We start from the raw sequence: 20,645 nt of genomic DNA, 5'->3' as shown, positions 1-20,645 counted from the left end.
TAAGAAAGGGAAGGTGGAAAAAAAAAAAGCCTGTGACCAATCAATTAGAAAACTAAGATCAGACAGCGAAGGTTAAAAAAAATATATATATTTTTAGTGATTGGCACATGTAATCTTTGGGAATGTGCAAGAATAGTAACATCCCCAATAGTCATGTGGCAGCAGTGACAGTGGCAGCAGAGGAATGAGAGAGGTTCCGAGGTTGCTGGCAAAAGAGAGGGGGGTCTGCCTTTAGTGTGTGCATGTGAATGAATGGGACTCTGTCTGGGGGTGTATGTGTGTGAATGCATAGGTGCCTGCCTGGGGGTCTGTGTTGAATTGGTGCCTGCCTGGGGGTCTGTGTGTGTGACAATGAATTGGTGCCTGCCTGGAGGATGGAGCGGGAGTGGTGTGAAAATGAATGGGAGCCTGCCTGGGTGTGTGTGTTTGTGTGTATGTGAGGGAGCCAGTGAGTGTGAGAGCATGAGTGTGTATGAGAAAATCCAGGGGAGTAAGAGTTTGTGTGGGAGGGGGGGTGGAGGGGAAGAGAGTGTTTTAATTGAAGATTTAGCTGACGAAATTCAGCAACAAAAAAGTCACTAAGCAGGCAAGGTAAAGAATTATTTGTTTTTGCTTTATTAATAAATACAGTACATATATTAAAATTATAACTTGTTATTAATTAGAGCTACAAATATCACAATTATGGATTTTTCTAGAAGTGACACACCACTCGAGTTATGCTCGGCTTTTTTATGAATTTTGACACACTGAGCTCAAAAGGTTGGCCATCACTGCCCTAGATACACGCCTGCAGTGACCTCGGCCCTTCAGTATTTCTCAGTCTCCAGCAGATGTGCACATGCTTTCCCTGTACCTTTTGGAAGAAGAAATTCTACTTTTAAATTGAAGAAAAGATTGAGCTCTGCTCTCCTGCGGTGATACCTAAAGGTCCCTCCCTCCCCCAATTGAGAATTCCTGAGATGATTTCTGAGATCTCTTAGAGGTGTGCCTTGGTCCAGTAGCTAGTTCCCGGCATGGACATTTCTGCTGAAGCAGCAGAATGGCAGTGAGTGCAGGAAGCAAGCGCGGTTGTGACGGCCAAAGTCCCTCCCCCACCCCGCAGCTGGAGACCATCATTGTACTCAGCTGGTAAGCGCTGAGCTTGATTCAGAGTCGTTTGGAGGGGTTTCAGTAAGACTTCCTCCTGCAGTCTGTGGAAGAGAGTCTCCGGGTGACCAACAGGGTGACTTCCTTCCTTCAGGAACTCGGTTGGGTCGTAAACCTGGACAAACGCAGTCTCAAACCCTCCCAGTCTTTGGAATATCTGGGAATCTGGTTTGACACCAAGTGGGGCAAGATCTTCCTCCCAACCACACGGGTAAGAAAGTTGATGTCCCAAGTACGTCTGTTGATGAAACGATATGCCCGACGGTGTGGACCTATCTTCAAGTCCTTAGTTTGATGGCAGCAACCCTAGAAGTAGTTCTGTGGGCAAGGGCACACATGCGACCACTTCAATGCATCCTGCTGTCTCACTTACTGATGGAATTATGCTCTCTGCTCCAGTGGTGGCTGCAGGAAGCTCATCTGGGCAGTACCCCTGTCCCCTCCGAAGTGGCTGGTCCTCACAACAGATGCAAGCTTCCGGGGCTGGCAAGCCTCACTGTCAGGAACTGACTGCCCAGGGGCGTTGGACCGAGGAAGAGGCTCTCTGGAACATCAACCGCCTGGAAGCCCGGGAGTCAGATTGGCGTATCTACAATTCAGCCACATACTCCAGGGCCAAGCAGTCCGGGTAATGTGGGACAACGCAACAACGGTAGCCTACATCAACCATCAGGGTGGAACCAAAAGCCAGGAAGTGTCACAGGAGAGAGATCTCCTTATGGAATACATCTTCAGATGATCTCAGCCTCCCACATTGCAGGAAAGACATCAGAGCAGACTTTCTAAGCAGGGAGAGACTGGATCCAGGAAAGTAGGCATTGTCGACCAAAGCCTTTCAGCTGGTAGTAGATCCCTGGGGTCTCCCGCCCATTGACCTGCTGGCCACACCTCATGCAAAGGTTCCCCGATTCTTCAGTGCAGAAGAGATTAGCTGACCCTGGGGATCGATGCTCTCGTTCAGACCTGGCCGGAAGACGAGCTTCTATATGCCTTCCCTCCATGGCCCCTCCTAGGCAGGGTTATTTGCAGAATTGAGTGCCACAGGGAATCAGTACTACTAGTAACTCCAGATTGGCCCAGGCGTCTGTAGTATGCGGACATACGGAGAGTCCTGGTGGAGAACCCTCCCCCCCTTGCCTCCCACAGCACAGGGACTTGATACAGCAGGGACTGGACCTTCACGAGGATCCGACTCGTTTCTGTCTTATGGTCTGGCCCTTGAGAGGGCTTGCCTGATGAAGCGAGGATATTCGTTGGCAGTAATTGTCCCCTTACTCCGCGCGCGGAAGTTCTCTACGTCCATAGCTTATAGTGCGGGTCTGGAGAGTATTTGAGGCCTGGGGTGAGGAATGCGGTGCTTCCCCTCGGATGGTCAAAATTCCACTAATTCTGGAATGTTTGTAGGACGGCTTGAAATAAAGGTTTGACCCTTAACTCCTTGAAGGTCCAGGTAGCAGCTCTCTCCTGTTTCAGGGGCGAGGTGAATGGAACCCGCCTTGGAGCTCATCTGGACATGGCCCATTTTCAGAAAGGGATGAAGCACCTCTGGCCATCCCTACGGTGACTGGTTCCCTTGTGGAATCTTAATCTAGTATTGGAGATTTTGGCAGGGCCCTCCTTTTGGCCGCTGTGCAGTCTTTCCTTGCATTTATTAATCCTGAAAACGGTGTTCCTGGTGGCTATATGCTCGGCCTGTCACATCTCTGAACTACAGACATTGTCGTGTTGGGAACCATTCCTCCGGATAATTCCAGGAGCATTACAGCTTCTTACCAATTCCATCCTTCTTGCCCAAGGTAGTCTCGGAATTTCATTTGAATCAGTCCATTTCGTTGCCATCTCTAGATAAGCACAAGGACGCAGAAGAATACTGCCGCCTCCACCATTTGAATGTCAGTAAGCTTTTGGTGCGGTATCTAGAAGTTTCAGAACCAATCTGAAAGACGGACCGTCAGTTTGTCCTTCATGGTGAAAGGAAGCAGGGCGACCAGCTTCGCAGGCTACAATAGCTCGCTGGATTAAGGAGGTGATCACAGGAGCCTATATGGAGGCAGGAAAGCCATTTCCTCTTTAGGTTAAAGGTCATTCTACTAGAGCTTAGGCAGACTCCTTGGCGGAGGCTAGACTACTGTCTCCTGTCGACATCTGCTGAACAGCGACATGGTCCTCCTCGCACACCACCTCCAGGTTCTATCATCTGACGTTCAGGCCTGGGAGGGCGCAGCCTTTGCAAGGGTGGTGTTAACCATACCGCAGGCAGCCTCCCATCCTGATTGGGAGTAGCTTTTGTGCATCTCATTGGTCCTGAGTCCATCTGGCTACACACTAGGAAATGGAGAAATTACTTACCTGATAATTTCATTTTCCTTAGTGTAAACAGATGGATTCAGCATCCTGCCCAAGGCTGCCCAAGAATAGTGCCAAAGATTTGCCCGTGGAGTGGATATCGATTACAAGAGATTATGGGTAAGCCGTCATCCAGTCCCTTGATCAGGGCAACTATAATCTTATTGGCGTTAAGTGTTAATGTTTGGTTGAGTGCAGTTTTGGTTATCTGTTTTTAATCCAGTTTTTTCAGTGGGCTTTTGAAGGGAATACTTGAGGGGCTGAGATCACTGCAGGGGTGTATCTAGGGTGACGTCTGCTTTGAAACCTGACTCCGTCTTCATCTGCTGGCAGGGGAGCATAAATCCAGTGGTTATGAATCCATCTGTCTACACTAAGGAAAATGAAGATAAAAACCAAGGAGGGGAGTTATATTTATGATAGTAAATCAATCTGATTGGTTCGCCTGGTTTTATGCAGTCCTTTATGCAGCAGATAATAAAATTGGGGAAGCTAATATTGATACCTTTCTCATAGACATACCGCTCCCAAGCTTAACAGAGGAAGTCAAGGATTTACTGAATAGAAAGATTGGGGTGGAAACAGGTGCCTGTGGTGATGTCAGAATTAAAATCTGGTAAAACACCCGGGTTAGATGGGCTGTCCAAATTTTATAATACTTTTAAGCTAGTTATCATTGGACCCTTAATTGAAATGTTCAATGTCTTATGGGAAAATGGGGAACTGGCATTGCCAGCCAATGTGGCTGGAATTAACGGTCTTAGCGAAAGGGGGTCGGGACCCCACACTTTGTGGTTTGTACTGGCCCATCTCCTTAATAAATCTGGATCTAAAAATTATGGCAAAAGTATTAGCTCTGCACCTAAGTAATGTAGCTCATTTACTAATTCATGGGGATTAGTCGGGCTTTGTTCCAGGCAGACTAGCTGCAGATAATGTGAGGAGGGTTATAAATTTAATGTGGTGGATAAAACATCAAGATATTCCATCGATACTGTTAGTGATTGCTGGAAAGGCATTTGAAAGGGTACAATGGCCCTTTCTAACTAGTGTTGAAGAAAATGGGATTGGGGGACTATTGGTAAATTGGATCCAAGCATTGTACTAAGCACTGTAGCCAACCAAAGGCTAGTATTAGGATGAACAACGGGTGCTCTGAGCTGTTTCCAGTACAAAGAGGAACAAGGCAGGGTTTTCCACTCTCTCCTCTATTTGCACTCTCTTTGGAACCTCTAGCTGTAAAAACTAGGTCGAATTTGATTATAAAAGGGGTATCAGTAGGGGGGAATTGTTACAAAATGACCTTGTTCGCTGATGACTTGTTTGTGCTGACAGACCCAGAACTGTCATTGAGAACAGTGTTAGACGAACTGTGGGTGTATGGGGCTGTATCATGATTTAAGGTAAATGAAGATAAATTGGAGATCTTGAATATTAATGTGCAAACGGAGGAGGTTAATACATTGCAAAATCATTTGCCTTTTCGCTGGGCCAAAGAGAGTGTGAAGTACCTCAGGGTGAGACTTAGTTTGAATGTTGATCACCAATTTGGTATAAACTATAAATCCTTAGCATCAGAGAGATTCAGAGATTTAGTGAGGTAGGAGAGATTGCGATTATCTTGGCTAAGAATGATTCATACTATCAAAATGTATGTACTGCCCAGGTTTTGTTACGTTTTTCAGACCCTTCCAGTACAGTTCCCAGATGCGATCTTAAGAAGTTCTTATTTGAATTTAAGCAATAATCCAAATATACAAATATTTGAATGTAAAATGAAGTTTTACAAAACTAGAAAATACAGAGAAATGAAAATTTTAAAACAAAACAAGACTAGATTGTAGAACCTCCAAAAAACCTCAGATATTGGTGGGAAAGAAAAAGCTCTGAGGTCAAAAACCTACTAATTAGAAACAGAATAAATATAATACATCACATTCTGAATATACACTGCTTTCTCATAAAGAGCCTGATGCTCTAAGAGTGCTGGGAAACAGCGTTATATCTGGCGTCAAGTCCCCCAACTGCATTGGATCACAGAAAACATATCTAACAGAATTCAAAGCTATCAAGCATTTAAAAGGGTGTCTAACAGGGTGGGTGGCCCCCAAAGATGTGACCTCCGATCTCATGGCCAAAAATGTTCTTCTTCGCTCTTGCGTCACCCTAGCTAAATCTGGGAAAATCCAATTTTTCCTGTCCTTAAATAAAACCTCTCGGTAGAGAAGAAATAAATGAAGATTATGGTTTCTATCCTGCAAAAACACAAATGAAACCTGCAGAGTAACTCTGGAAAAAGATTGTGTCCCAGAATTTTCAAAAAAAAATCCGTTATGTCCAAAGAAATATTGTCTACCTCTATCCATATTCTTCGTAGTAGAAGATAAATAAAAACATTTTGAATAGGAGGCAACACTGATTTAAAATTTAACAGCACATCCTTTTATATAAGATTTAAGCATCTCAAAAGGTGAAAGCATTGAAGTTTAATGAAAGTTTAAAACATGCAAATTCAGATTCCTATAGAAATTTTCCATGTTTTCAACCCTTTGTGAGATAGATGTTATATCCACAATTTGTTTAGCTTGTAAATCTTTAATTTCCTAGCGTGTAGCAGATGGACTCAGGACCAATGGGTATAGTGTACTCGTGCTAGCAGTTGGAGACGGATCAGATTTCAATCTGACGTCAGTCCCCAGTACATATACCCCCGCAGGAAGTGCAGCTCTTCAGTATTTTCCATCTCCATAGCAGTTAGGGACTATCTGCACGCTCTCAAGCGTTAAGTCAAATTTAAAGAAGAAAACCCAAAATTGAAAGAAGAAAACCTACCTGAAGACGAGCCCTGCTCTCCTGCGGTGATACCCTCGGATCCCTCCCCAGTTGAGATTCCCGAGGTGATTTCCGTGGTCCCTCTGAGGTGAGCCTCGGTCCGGCGGCCGAATCGCGGTGAGGACCTAGCCCCCAATCCTTCGGGCGCGGCTGAGAGGCAGCGGGTGCACCATCGAGCGCGGCGGTGAAGGTATTTGCCCTCTCCCCCCGCAGCCGGAGACCGCCCGGGACGAAACCGGGAAGCGCCGAAGACAAGGTAAGGTAGAAATCTTCTACTCGAATCCGGTCTCCGCGGGTCGAGGAAGAGCACAGGTCACAGACCGGGACCAGTGCCACTGGGTTGATCCGCCCTAGCAGGGCCGGGCCCCGGCTATTCCAAGAGTCTGCCCACGTGGAGACTCTCCGAGGGGGTCGCCATCTTGGCCTACTTGCTGCGCCTTTCGCCTCCGAGCGCACATCTCAGAGCCAGGCGCACAAAGCACTTGTGCGCATAGACTTACGCGCACATAAATCCTTGCGAGCATAACTTGCACGCACATAGCCGAGTGCATATCTACGGCACAGCCGCGCGCACAACTTACACGCTCAATCTAAGCGCACCGGAGCGCACAAGATTTATGCGCAGACAACCACGGCACCACCAGGAACAGAAAGTAAAGCGCAAGGCCTCTGTCCAGCATGCCACATCAGAGCCGCACAAAGTGAGGAGGCAGACACCCTGTGAGTGCGAGGAGGCCCTGGGAGATCCAGCTCAGGGCCAGTCCCACTCAGGGCCGAGTTCCAGCTCCTCAGGGGGACCCCCCCCCCACAGATGGGGACCCCCAAGGAACCAGCGCCCCTCGGCTTTGATCCAGCGTCCATATCATGGGTGGAGTTTCTCAAGGGGATTCACGCCTTTGTTCAAATGCAAACTGAACCTTTGGCTGTCCAGCCACATGCTCCACCGGAGGACCCACACGCTCCAGGCCCCTCAAGACCTAGGCACAGGCTCCCATTACCCAGAAGCCCCACCTACGGGGACTCGGACACCTCTGAGGAAGAAGCCGAACCCCTAGAAGAAGGGGAGCTCCCCTCAGGGACAGAGCCTCACCGAACCATGCGACGCTTCTTCACAAAGGACGCGCTCCCGGACCTGGTCAATCAATGTCTGACGGAGCTCGCTATCCTGGGCCCAGGTACTTTGGGGGAACCGAAACCGAACCCCCTGCTGGAGGGTCTTCGACAGACTTCTCGCCATTTCTCTCTGTTACAAGCAGCACAACAGCTGATTGACCTAGAATGGAATGCTCCGGAGTCCGCATTCAAAGGGGGATGAGCCTTGGTGTCCCTGTACCCCCTGGACCCAGCAAGCAAAGATCATCTTGCATGCCCAAGAGTGGATGCTATGGTCTGCGCGGTCTCTAGGCGCACCACTATCCCAGTGGAGGGAGGAGCTGCGCTCAAAGATGCATATGACCAACGTCTGGAGTCCATCCTCAAACAATCATTTGGCGTCGCCGCTATGTCTCTACAAATTGCGGCCTGCTGTACCGTGGTGACACGTGCCTGCCTATCACAAACCAGGAACAACACCCCGGGAGAAGACATGGAACCAGCGGTATCATTCCTAGCGGACGCTGCCTCCGACCTAGTGTGCACAGCGGCCAGAGGAGTGTCCTCTGCGGTGGCTGCCAGGAGACAACTCTGGCTCCGAAGCTGTTCGGCCGACGCATCTTCCAAAACGCACCTCACAAGGATGCCCTTCAAAGGATCCCTCCTGTTCGGCAGCGAACTAGAGAAACTGGCTGACAAATGGGGCGAGTCCCCATTGCCGCGACTGCCGGAATATAAGACAAAGAGAAATCAGCGTCCCTTTCCCAGGTCCTCCAGGGGAGAAGTTCGCAGCGCTTCAATCCTTACAGGAGCAACTATCAAGCGCCTTGCCCTATGGGCAGGAACCAGTCCTTTCGGACCAAGCACAACAAGAGGGGAGCCAGCTCGGGTACGGGCCCCAGCCGCACCCCACAATGAGATTCAGCCGACCCATCCAAGGGAAGAAGCCATAGGGGGCAGATTAGCCCTATTCTACCACAGATGGGTCGAGATAACCTCGGACAAGTGGGTCCTAGCCATCATTCAGGAGGGGTACTTCCTGGATTTCCTACAAACCCCTCCGGACAAGTACGTGGAGTCCCCCTGCCACGACCCCTCCAAGAGGGCGGAAGTGGAAGGTACACTGTCCAGGCTACTGGCACTCGAGGCCATAACCCCAGTACCTCCACAGGAAATAAATACTGGCCATTATTCCATTTATTTTATCGTTCCCAAGAAAGAGGGAACATTCAGGCCCATGCTGGATTGGTCAACCCGCCACTTCAGGATCCCTCGCTTCCGCATGGAAACCCTATGATCCGTTATAAGGGCGATACAACCAGGAGAGTTTCTCACATCCCTGGATATTTCGGAGGCCTGTCTGCACATCCCCATTCATCAGGAACATCAGCGCTACCTGTGCTTCAAAGTCCTGAACCGTCCCTACCAGTTCCGGGCACTATCCTTCGGGTTGGCCATAGCACCCCGGACGTTCACCAAGGTAATAGTGGTGGTGACGGCAACACTGAGGAAGGAAGGAATCCTTGTTCACCCTTACCTGGACGATTGGCTGATCAGAGCAAAGTCACCGGAGGAAAGCCGCCAAGCAACCAGCAGAGTCGGAACTCTACTGGAAAACCTAGGATGGGTAGTCAACAAAAACAAAAGTTCCCTACAGCCCTCACAGTGGATGGGAATACCTAGGAGTCCGATTCGACACCAAAGAAGACAAGGTCTGCCTGACCCCCATAAGGAGATCAAAATTATGGAACCGGTTACAAACCTTGCTGGATGATCCTCGTCCCACAGCATGGGATTACCTACAAGTCCTCGGGCTGATGGCATCCACACTGGAAGTTGTGCCATGGGCGCGAGCCCACATGAGGCCCCTACAGCGCTCACTCCTATCACAGTGGAGCTCACGGACCCAGAACTACACCGTACGTCTTATCACTCCCGGGCAGAGTTCGGACCCAGCTACGGTGGTGGCTGCAGGCCAGCCACATGAGCCGGGGATCAAAACTATCCTCCTCAACCTGGACTCTACTCACCATAGATGCCAGTCTATGAGGATGGGGAGCACACTGCGAGAAGCTAACCGCCCAAGGGCAGTGGAACACAGAAGAGGCGGGATGGAACATCAACCGCCTAGAAGCACGAGCAGTCGGACTAGCCTGCATGCGGTTCGTCCACAGACTTCGAAACAAAGCGGTCAGAGTAATGTCTGACAACGCCACGACAGTGGCCTACATCAACCGGCAGGGGGGAACCAGAAGCCAACAGGTGTCCCTAGAAATAGACCCCCTGATGGCGTGGGCCATTGAGAGGGCTCGCCTGAGAAAGAGCGGGTACTCAGGGGCGGTAATCGACATCCTCCGAGGAGCACGCAAGTTCTCCACATCACTAACGTACATAAGGATCTGGAAAGTATTTGAAGCCTGGTGCGAAGACCACAACATCAAACCACGCTCATTCACAGTTCCCGTGATCCTGGAATTCTTACAGAATGGACTACAGAAGGGCCTGTCCCTCAACTCCATCAAGGTATAGGTGGCTGCCCTGTCATGCTACGGCTCCAAGAGCGAGAGTGACAGCATAGCCTCTCACCCAGACGTGTCATGCTTCCTGAAAGGAGTCAAACACATTCGCCCACCACTAAAGTGGCCGGTACCTCTGTGGAATCTCAATCTTGTTTTGGACTTCCTAGCGGGAACCGCCTTCAGACCCCTACGAGGCCTGTCCCTTCGCCTGTTAACCTTGAAGACTGTGTTTTTGCTGGCGGTGTGTTCAGCCCGCCACATATCGGAACTACAAGCACTGTCCTGCCGTGAGCCGTTCCTCAGGCTCACCCTGGGGTCCATCCAACTACGCACGGTCCCCTCCTTCCTCCCCAAAGTGGTCTCACACTTCCACCTTAACCAGACCATCTCGCTACCAACGACGGATGGTTGGAAGAATTCGGAAGAAGCCCGTAGTCTCCGCCAGCTCAACATCGGCAGACTCCTATCCAGATACCTGGAAATGTCCGAGCCCATACGAAAAACGGACCACCTTTTCGTCCTTCACAGCGGAAAGAGACAAGGGGAAGCGGCCTCACGGGCAACCATCACCCGCTGGATCAAGGAAGTCTTCAAAGCGGCCTACGTAGAAGCTGGCAAGCCACCACCTCTACAGGTCAAGGCCCATTCTACCAGAGCCCAGGCAGTATCATGAGCAGAAACTAGAATGCTGTCACCTGCTGAGATCTGCAGGGCGGCTGCATGGTCCTCCATCCATACCTTCTCCAGATTCTACCGTCTGGATTTTCAGGCTCGGGAGGACACAGCATTTGCAAGGGCAATACTAAGTGGGTCACGGGCAGCCTCCCACCCGGATCGGGAGTAGCTTTTATACATCCCATTGGTCCTGAGTCCATCTGCTACACGCTAGGAAATGGAGAAATTACTTACCTGATAATTTCGTTTTCCTTAGTGTAGGCAGATGGACTCAGCATCCCACCCTTGGCTGCCATCACGCAGGGCCCTCAAATGTTCAAGGGTAAGCCATGTTTTTCATTTACCTAGGGCATCCACCCTGCCGGGTGTCGATGCTTTCCGGTTGAGTACACTGGCGGTCTCCAGCTATAGTCAACCAGTTCAAGTTAATCAAGTTTAACGTTTAACCAAGTTATGAAGTTATCCAAGTTAACCAAATTAACCAAATTATTAAGTTAATCAATCAGTCAGTTACACATATATCCACAAGGCTTTTCGAGGAGAATACTGATGAGCTGCACTTCCTGCAGGGGTATATGTACTACGGGCTGATGTCAGATTGAAATCTGATCCTTCTCCAACTGCTAGCAGGAGTACACTATACCCATTGGTCCTGAGTCCATCTGTCTACACTAAGGAAAACGAAATTATCAGGTAAGTAATTTCTCCATTTGAAAACAAATTCCTCCAAGTTTGAAACAGGTTTTGCAGGATGACAGACTCTGATCATGATTTTGAATGAATATCAAGGATAACAGTTACGAGAGACTATTCTTTGGTCGTGATTGGAAACCAAAGCCAGTCTAGTGTCACACATAGATTTGGACAATGCAGTTTTAACCTGAAGTGAGGAGATGATTTTTTTGGACCTCCAGCACCCTTGATCCCCGACAGAGGAACCTTCACATGACACGGAGGTTGCAACCATTGCGCCTACAGTCGATCTCTCCAAACCCCGGAAAAACTGACCATCCTCCATCGCGTCTTGCTGTGTTCTAGCTGCAGTAGAGAACAAATTGGCACTGACCGATGACACAGTGGCAGCCCCGGGATTCCATTCACTTTCCAGCTTCTCAGCCATTGCATGGTGGCAGAACCAGGAGGCCTCAGCGTCAACCGATCCATGGGGCCAAGAGAATCCTCGGCCATTGACAAGTCAGTCCAGCTAAGTCTTTCTCTGATGTTGGCAAAAGTAGGATGGGTGAGAACTCTGGGATGGTGGTTTGCTGGGACGTCCCTGCAGAAGGATATTCCTTACTCCTTTCCTCTTGCCCTTGGCCATAGGGAAAGGTGAGCAGCAAATGAGTCGAATTATCAGGGGAGTCTCAGGAGCTCAAACACATGTCTGTTCAGAGTGCCATCTTGACACCCCCGTCCCCCCACCCCAGCAAAGAATTGTTTGAAGGTATAAATAAACATGTAGATAAAGGTGAGCCAGTCAATACAATATATCTAGATTTTCAGAAGGCATTTCACAAAGTCCCTCATGAGATTAGTTAGTAAATTACAAATTCATAAGATAGGCATCTATGTCCTACTGTTGGTTGGTAACCGGTTAAATGGGCAGTTTTCCCTATGTAAAGAGATGAAAAATAGATTGCCCCACAAATCTGTATTGGGACTGGTTCTGTTTATCATTTATATAAATGATCTGGAAAAGGGAACTACGAATGGGATGGTTACTATGCAGATGAGACAGAATTATTCTAAGTTGTTCCAAGTTGTGAATGAAGGTGATTAACTGAAGGTAGGACCTTGCCAAACTGGAGAACTGGGTATCTGAATGACAGATGAAATTTAACGTGGATTAGTGCAAAGTGATGCACATAAGAGAAAAATCCTAACAATGATGGTTTCCGTATTAGGCATCACCATTCTAGTAAAGAATCTTGAAGTCTTTGTGGACAATATGCTGAAATCCTCAGCTCCCTGTGGTGGAAGTGAAGAAAATGGAATGTTAGGATAATTCACAAACCTTTTTTTTTTCTACACACTATAAAGAAACAACTTTGAAATAACTTTGTCCAAATAACCATTTGAAAGCCTTCAAAACACAAAATCTAGCCTAATCTAGACTCCAACAAGATGTACTACAGGCCTACTGGCATTCTGTACACAAATTAGAGGCATTTATATCATCTATGAGGCAGCCTTCTGGCCATTCATTACACTCTGATCTCTCAAACTAGTGCAGCTTTAGCCCCCATATCAGCTCCCTCCTCTTAATCCATATTCAGTAACAAGTGTTTTCCTTTTTCAGCTGATCTCCCTCATATTCCCAAATCTTTGTTCTGTTTGCACTGCTCATATATTTCCTAGTAAGAAGATAAACAATAAAAGTTAGAGATAACCCATCCCAATATGCCCAGTTGAGATTTATCCATTTTGTATAGATTTATTTATTTATTTATTTATTTATTTCAGATTTTTATATACCGGCATTCGAGACAGCAGTCACATCGTGCATAGAAATTCCCATATACGACCCAACACCAAATCCCCACTCTCCCATGACCTCTCAGCCCGTTTCCTATCACCACTCTCAGTATCCGTCCATCCATCCATCCCAGGCATGCCTAGAATCTGTTACAGTGATGGACTCTACTGCCTCTGTTGGTAGGTCACCTTCAGTTTTGCTTCTTTCAAGACCAATGTTTAAACCCAGCACCCAGGCCACCTCCTATGTCTCCAAGTTTCAAAATTCCCAAAGTTAGTGAGGTGGTTAAAAAAAAAAAAAAAAAAAGCATTTTCTCCATGCCCATTATTTGGGTTTTAACCATGGTTGTTCCATACAGCATTCTTGGAAGCCTGATGCTTTTTTTTCCTATGCTGGTCTTCACCTTATAAGTGTTAAAAGAACCAAGTATCCGGAGAGCTTCCAAGATGGCGTCCTGAACAGACGTGTTTGCAAGAGGCTCCGAACTTATTTCCTATTTACTATTTCTAATATGCCACATACCAAACGGAAAGCCCGGGTCCGATGTGGAGAAAGTTCATCCACACCGGTGGAAACATCTCAACCCTGGATCGGTAGCTTCTTTGCAACACTTACCCCACCAATGCCGGGAGGCTGGGTCGCAGAGGGGTCAGCCGAGGAGTGAGGGCTTTCACCTCAGACCGAAATATCACTAAGCCCTGAATCACCGAGGAGGCAGACACCACCGGGCCATGGCGATAGACTGAGGCAGCAGGACATCGCTAGACCTTCGGGAGATCTCAGAGGTGAGATAGAAGTGGCGGTGCAAATAGCAACACCTTCTGGACTTACCATTCTGGAACCCAGTCCCCAATGGAGGTAATGAAGGAGGGGGATTGCGTTGTGCTGTAATGCTTGGTGCGCCGGGAGCGGGAAATGGCATCTGAGAAGCAGCAAGAGGGGGAAGGGAAGATGAGGACCAAAAAGTTTGCAAACAAGTTTCTTTGCCGCCTAAAGAAGAAATAACTCTCTCTTCGATTTGGTTAGTACTTAAATCTCTTGAGAAGGCTATAATGGGGTTAACAAATGAGGTACGAGATGTTAAAATCAAGTGAATTTAAATGCAAACGAATTGGTTCTCCAAAAAGCTAAACTGGAAAAAACTGAAAACCAGATTTCAGCAATGGAGAAAATTCAGTCAGATTTAGTTCAGAGTGAAAGTGAAACAACAAAGAGACTGGAAAAGATTGAAAACAGCCTGAGGGCACACAATTTAAGATTCATAAATTTTCCAGTATTTTGAAATATATCGCCTGCGGACTTGTTTAAACTGTATGCCTCTCAGGTCTTGAAGATACCTGAAGAAATCAAACCTGTTATTACTAAGGTGTACTATTTGTACCCCAGTGTAGCAAATCAAGAAAACATGGAAGATCAAATATTGCCAGATTTAACTTCTTTACTGGAGTTCTCCCAGGAAATGGTAGTCTCTCATCGGAGACCACTATTAGTCTCGTTTGCCTTCTTAATGGACAAGAATAATGTCTTTAAGCAATATTTTTGAAATAATCAAACTTTATTTTTTGGCCAGAAAATATGTTTTTATCCTGATTTAGTAGAACAAACACAATTGAGAAGAAAATCATTTCTAAGCATGAGGGAGGAAGCTCTTCAAAAAGGAGCCTTTTTCAAATTACAGTTTCCTTGTAAATGTTGTATTTCTTTTGGGGAGCAGAGATGTGTTCTTTGAACCATTACAATTAAGATCATTTTTGGATACTCACTCCAACCCTAGTTAAACTTGTTGCTCCGGTGTGAATGTAGGAATTTATGATGGGGGATTATTTCAGGATGCTTAAAAGAATTTGTTAAATATTTCTGACAAGTTTCGCTCCTTATTTCCAAGTTCTCCCATATTTCCTTTATTGTTATTAAGTACAGAGTATCTTATTGCGATATTGAAAGTTATGCTTGTAATATATTACTTTAAGCTGTACTTAAAAGATTTCCTAAACAAGTGGATGCTTGCATTATGTTTAAAAGCAATAAAAAAAAAAAAAAAAAGAACCAAGCATAAAGGAATGGCTGTTATATTCCTTTCTTCAATATTGCATCCATTCTATTATCCACACTGTTATATCTCAGTTATATAATGATAGTTGCAATGTGAAGCCTTTTTATGGTAGAGGAGTCAAACTTTTAGATGTCATTCTGGTGGTAGTTCTAGGTGAGGTCTCTGCTGTCCATTATCATTGATAGAGAGCTATAGAATTAAATTTACCCGGGAACTGTAACTTGTGATCTGCTAGGATTTTGCTCATTTTTTTTTTTTTTTTTTTTTATTGTTGTCAGAGCTCAGGATTCTGAAGTCTTCAGTATTAACACTTTCCCTCCTGCTTGTTTTCTTCAGGAAACTCGCACGCTGGCTGAGATTGCAAAGGCTGAACTTGATAACCTGCCTATACGTGGGAAGCAACTGCGTGTGCGCTTCGCCTGTCACAGTGCTGCCCTCACCATCCGCAACCTGCCCCAGTTTGTGTCTAATGAGCTTCTGGAGGAAGCCTTTTCTATGTTTGGCCAGGTGGAGAGAGCTGTAGTTATTGTGGATGATAGAGGAAGGGCCACTGGGAAAGGCATTATCGAGTTTTCTGGGAAACCTGCTGCTAGGAAGGCCCTGGACAGATGTGCTGATGGATCTTTACTATTAACTACGTGAGTGCCAAGCTTTGTAGAAGGGAAGAAAATGCTTTGTTCTTTTGGAGATTGCAGTGCATTTTAGTGGGAATGCAAAAAGGTGTCTTATGTTTGGGGAAAGGGAGCAATAGTATGAGGTATGGAGATGGAGGGTGAGATGGTTGCTGAGGGGTATTTTGGTGTGACAGTTTCTTATACTTGGAGTGCAGTGGATTATTGGGATGATTAGGTAGGGATGCGCATTCAGTTTTTTGTTTTTCATTTTTTAGTGTGCTCTGTTTTGATTTCATGCACACTTAATTTTTTTTTTTAACAAAACAAATTGAAAAAATGAAATAAAAAAATTTACGTTTGCACCCTCCTTTGGCGTTGGAGGGAGGGTGCCATAGTGTGGTGTGAACATTGGGATGGGAAGGATGTGTTTTAGGAAAGTACTATATATGAATAAAGTGGCCAAATTGGTATGGTGGTAGTGAGTCTGGAGGCTTTGGCAGCAAAGAGGGTTGATGATCTTTTGAAACTGAATACTGGAGGTGATAGAGTACAGCGAAAACTAACAGACCTAGACAGCAGTTAATGAAAGGGAATTCTTTGGTACCAAAAACTTGTTCATAATAGGATCAGAACAGCTATTTTAAAATGTAGGAGAGCAACTACAGCATTTGTTTTCCTTCAGCGATTATTTGAATCTGTCTTGCTTCTCCCACCAGGTTTCCACGCCCTGTGACGGTGGAACCCATGGAGCAGTATGATAATGAAGAGGGACTGCCTGAGAAGCTTATTCCCAAAAACCAGATGTACCACAAGTAAGTGTAACTAGATTATTCAGGGGTATTAAGTCAGTGAGATGGTGTAGCGGACCAGCAGGGTGACGAGTTTACTGTACAGGGCAGACCAGACCCTTGTCTGCTGGGACATTAGTTCCTTTACAGAAACAGGCTTTAGTGCAGGAACCTCTGAAATCATGGTTAGCTGATAACCAAGTCCATGTAATGAAATCAAGCTATAGGCAAGTGCTTGTAGTTTCAAACCAGAGTCTGTCTATAGGAATAGTTATTTACAGAATCCATTCTAAAGATACATCACAGTGAATGTTCTTCCATCAGAAACTCTCCCACAGTAACAGCTGCCTCTTTCATAGTACAGGTTCATAATACTTTTTTGGGTGACCTGGAAAAATGCAACATTTTCTAGCCAAATGGACTCAGGACCAATGGGTTTATGCTCCCCTGCCAGCAGATGGAGACGGAGTTAGGTTTCAAAGCTGACGTCACCCCAGATACACCTCATGCAGTGACCTCAGCCCTTCAGTATTTCTCCGTCTCCAGCATATGCAGACATGCTTTCCCTATGGGGATCGCTGAATCTTTTGGAAGAAGAAATTCTACTTTTCAATTGGAGAAAAGATTGAGTCCATTCTCCTGCAGTGATAGCTAAAGGTCCCTCCCCCAGTTGAGAATTCCTGAGGTGATTTCCGAGATCCCTGAGAGGTGCGACTTGGTCCGCTAGCTGGTTCGCGGCCTGGACTTTGCTGCTCAAGCAGCTGAAAGACAGTGGGTGCAGGAAGCCGAGCACGGCGGTGACAGCCAAATCCCTCTTCCTCCCGCAGCCGGAGACCGTCTCTGTACTCAGCCGATAAGTACTCAGCCCAGATAAGTTTAAAAAAAAAAAAAAAAAAGAGAGATTTGCCAATGCAGAGACGACTGGAGGGATTTCTGGTAGGTTTCCTCCGGTTTCCATGCTCTGCACGCTGTACCGACGTTATTCCCGCTCCCGTGGGGGTAAAGGGAATTGGGCCTCCGGTGTGCTAGGCCCTGCTTTAGGCACATCACGTGGTCGGCCTCATCAGCGCCATCTTGCCCGCGTTTCTGTGAGTGCGGTACGGCCCTATATAGGACATCTGTACGCACAGTGCAGGTGCTGTGCGCACGACGTCTAAGCACATATAGGAAAAGCTGAGCACATGGACCGAGCATGCGCGCCCCGTCTAGGCACTCTAAACTTGTGTTCATATAAATAAACATTGACATGAGAACATCGTATACAATTAAAAGATCCCAAATTATCATATAATCCTGCAATGTTTCTGAAAAGCTTTTTTACAACATAGAGAAAATTGTAAAGTAAGAAATGTGAAAACCCCATGTACTTGAAAGTGCATGAACATCAAAATAACAAAATCAAACTATATCAGTAGAAATCCCTCTTTTCTACCCACCCGCCCTCCTACTGTCACTCTTGGACTCTGGACTCGAAATACACTGTTAAGGATACTGCCTTTCAGATGTGCTGGCGGCTCCGTTGAGTGACCTGTTCAATAGATCCCTGGAAACGGGAGTGGTGCTGAGAGATTGCAGAAGAGCGGTGGTGGTCCCGCTTCACAAGAGTGGGAGCAGAGAAGGAGGCTGGTGACTACAGACCGGTTAGCCTCACCTCATTGGTGAGAAAAGTAATGGAGTCGCAGCTGAAAGGAAAAATAGTGAACTATCTACAGTCGGGAGAATTGCTGGACCAGAGACAGCATGGATTCACCAGGGGAAGATCCTGTCGGACAAATCTGATTGACGTTTTTGACTGGGTGACTAGAGAATTGGATAGAGGAAGAACGCTCAATGTCATCTACTTGGATTTCAGCAAAGCTTTTGATACGGTCCCGCACAGGAGGCTGGTGAATAAAATGAGAAGCTTAGGAGTGAGTGCCGAGGTGGTGGCCTGGATTGCAAACTGGTTGACAGACAGAAGACAATGTGTGATGGTAAATGGAACTTACTCTGAAGAGAGAGCGGTGTTAAGCGGAGTGCCGCAAAGATCAGTGTTGGGACCGGTCCTCTTCAATATCTATGTGAGCAACATAGCGGACGAGATAGAAGGTAAGTTTTGTCTTTTGCGGGTGACACGCAGATCTGCAACAGAGTGGACATGCTGGAAGGAGTGGAGAGAATGAGACGGGACTTAAGGAAGCTGGAAGAGTGGTCAAAGATATGGCAGCTGAAATTCAATGCCAAGAAGTGCAGTCATGCATATGGGGTGCGGAAATCCAAAAGAACTGTATTTGATGGGGGGTGAAGGGCTGATGTGAACGGAGCAGGAGAGAGATCTTGGGGTGATTGTTTCCTCGACTTCAGATCATTAAGACACTATGTGACAAGGCGATAGCTAAAGCCAGAAGAATGCTAGGCTGCATAGAGAGAGGAATATCGAGTAAGAAAAGGGAAGTGATTATCCCCTTGTACTGGTCCTTGGTGAGGCCTCACCTGGAGTACTGTGCTCAGTTCTGGAGACCGTATCTCAGAAGGGACAGACAAGATGGAGGCAGTCCAGAGAAGGGCGACCAAAAAGGTGGATGGTCTTCATCGAATGACTTATGAGGAGAGATTGAAAAATCTAAATATGTACACCCTGGAGGAAAGGAGGGACAGAGGTGATATGATACAGACTTTCAGATACTTGAAAGGTTTTAATGATCCAAAGACGACAAACCTTTTCCGTTGGAAAAAAATCAGCAGAACCAGGGGTCACGATTTGAAGCTCCAGGGAGGAAGACTCAGAACCAATGTCAGGAAGTATTTCTTCACGGAGAGGGTGGTGGATGCCTGGAACGCCCTTCTGGAGGAAGTGGTGAAGACCAAAACTGGGAAGGACTTTAAAGGGGCATGGGATGAACACTGTGGATCCATAAAGTCTAGAGGATGTGATTGAAGAGAGGGTGGCTTGCGGGAAAGACAGCTACTACCTGGAGATAATAACCTTATTCAATAGATATACACATAGTTAATCAGACTCCGACATTGCTCTATGCTTCAACGGCAAGAGGAAATGTGGAAAAAAGGATTTGCATTCACAAAAAAGCAGGGAGTAACTTGCTTGTTACGGTGGTTACTACCCCAAACCAAACAAGCCTGATACTTCACTTTTAATGCATATCCAGTGTAGCTCTCTGCTTCAACGGCAGGGAGGAATGAAGAAAAGATGATTTTATATTCAGACAACAACCAACAAGGACTGAATTACAGTCTGGATAAACAAATAAGCATGGGTGTAGCTTGCTTGTTACAGCAGTTACTACCCCGAATCAATTAAGCCTGATACTTCACTTAAAATGCAGTTCCAGCACTGCTCTCTACATTAATGGCAGGGTTGGAAGGGAAATAGAACCAAAAGGTTACTAAAGACCAAGAGTAACAGATAAGTATACAAAAAATAAAAAAAAGTGTGAAAGCTTGATGGGCAGACTGGATGGGCCATTTGGTCGTCTTCTGCCGTCATTTCTATGTTTCTATGTAATTCTGATGAGATTTTACTGCAATCTAGTCCAGTGAGGCAAGCTACTGTAAAGGGAACATTCTTGTTGGATTAGACACACTTTTTCCAAGCTGCATATACTGCCCAAACTCTTTCGAAGATAGGCATCGTTTTGTTTTTATATGCCGAAATTGAGAGAGTATATTTTGTCCATCCTTTTTTGTACCTCGGCCATGCCTGGTATCTGCGTTGACTCCCATAATTTGGCACTTTCACATCTGGAGGATATGAATATGTATCTAGCTAATTTCCCTTCATATTGGGTTCCCTGTGTGAGTGGCATGTTCAAAAGTGCATGTTGTGGAAGTACCATTCTAGAAAACTTAAATATCTCCTCCAACTAATTGAACTGCCACCCCCCAAAAATCCTTGATAAATGGGCAATCCCACCACATATGAAAATAAGAGCCACTGCTAGAGCAGCTCCTCCAGCATTTATCTGAACGTGTGGGGGATATTTTATGGAGACGTAATGGGATCATATACCAACGGTACAGCACTTTATAGCCATTTTCCAAAAGGGCTATGGAAATCAGCCCCTTTCCAGTATGACGAAAAATCTCCTCCCACTCTTCAGGTGA

At 46.4% G+C, this 20,645-nt stretch overlaps 1 protein-coding gene across 2 annotated transcripts in view; it reads left to right on the top strand.

Annotated features, from left to right (window-relative positions):
- The window catches only part of NONO (non-POU domain containing octamer binding), a 141,180-nt gene that overhangs the window by 53,276 nt on the left and 67,259 nt on the right, over positions 1-20,645 (top strand). For both annotated transcript variants that reach the window (XM_029607225.1, XM_029607226.1), the window contains exons 4-5: positions 15,479-15,780; positions 16,473-16,568. In XM_029607225.1, coding sequence (XP_029463085.1) covers positions 15,479-15,780; positions 16,473-16,568 — 398 coding nt within the window. The remainder of the gene's footprint in view (positions 1-15,478; positions 15,781-16,472; positions 16,569-20,645) is intronic.

The sequence above is a fragment of the Rhinatrema bivittatum genome, chromosome 6 (genome assembly GCF_901001135.1).
Source record: "Rhinatrema bivittatum chromosome 6, aRhiBiv1.1, whole genome shotgun sequence".
Classification (NCBI taxonomy): domain Eukaryota; kingdom Metazoa; phylum Chordata; class Amphibia; order Gymnophiona; family Rhinatrematidae; genus Rhinatrema; species Rhinatrema bivittatum.
Note: the sequence above shows the minus strand (reverse complement) of the source record. Positions and strands in the feature narration are given on the sequence as shown.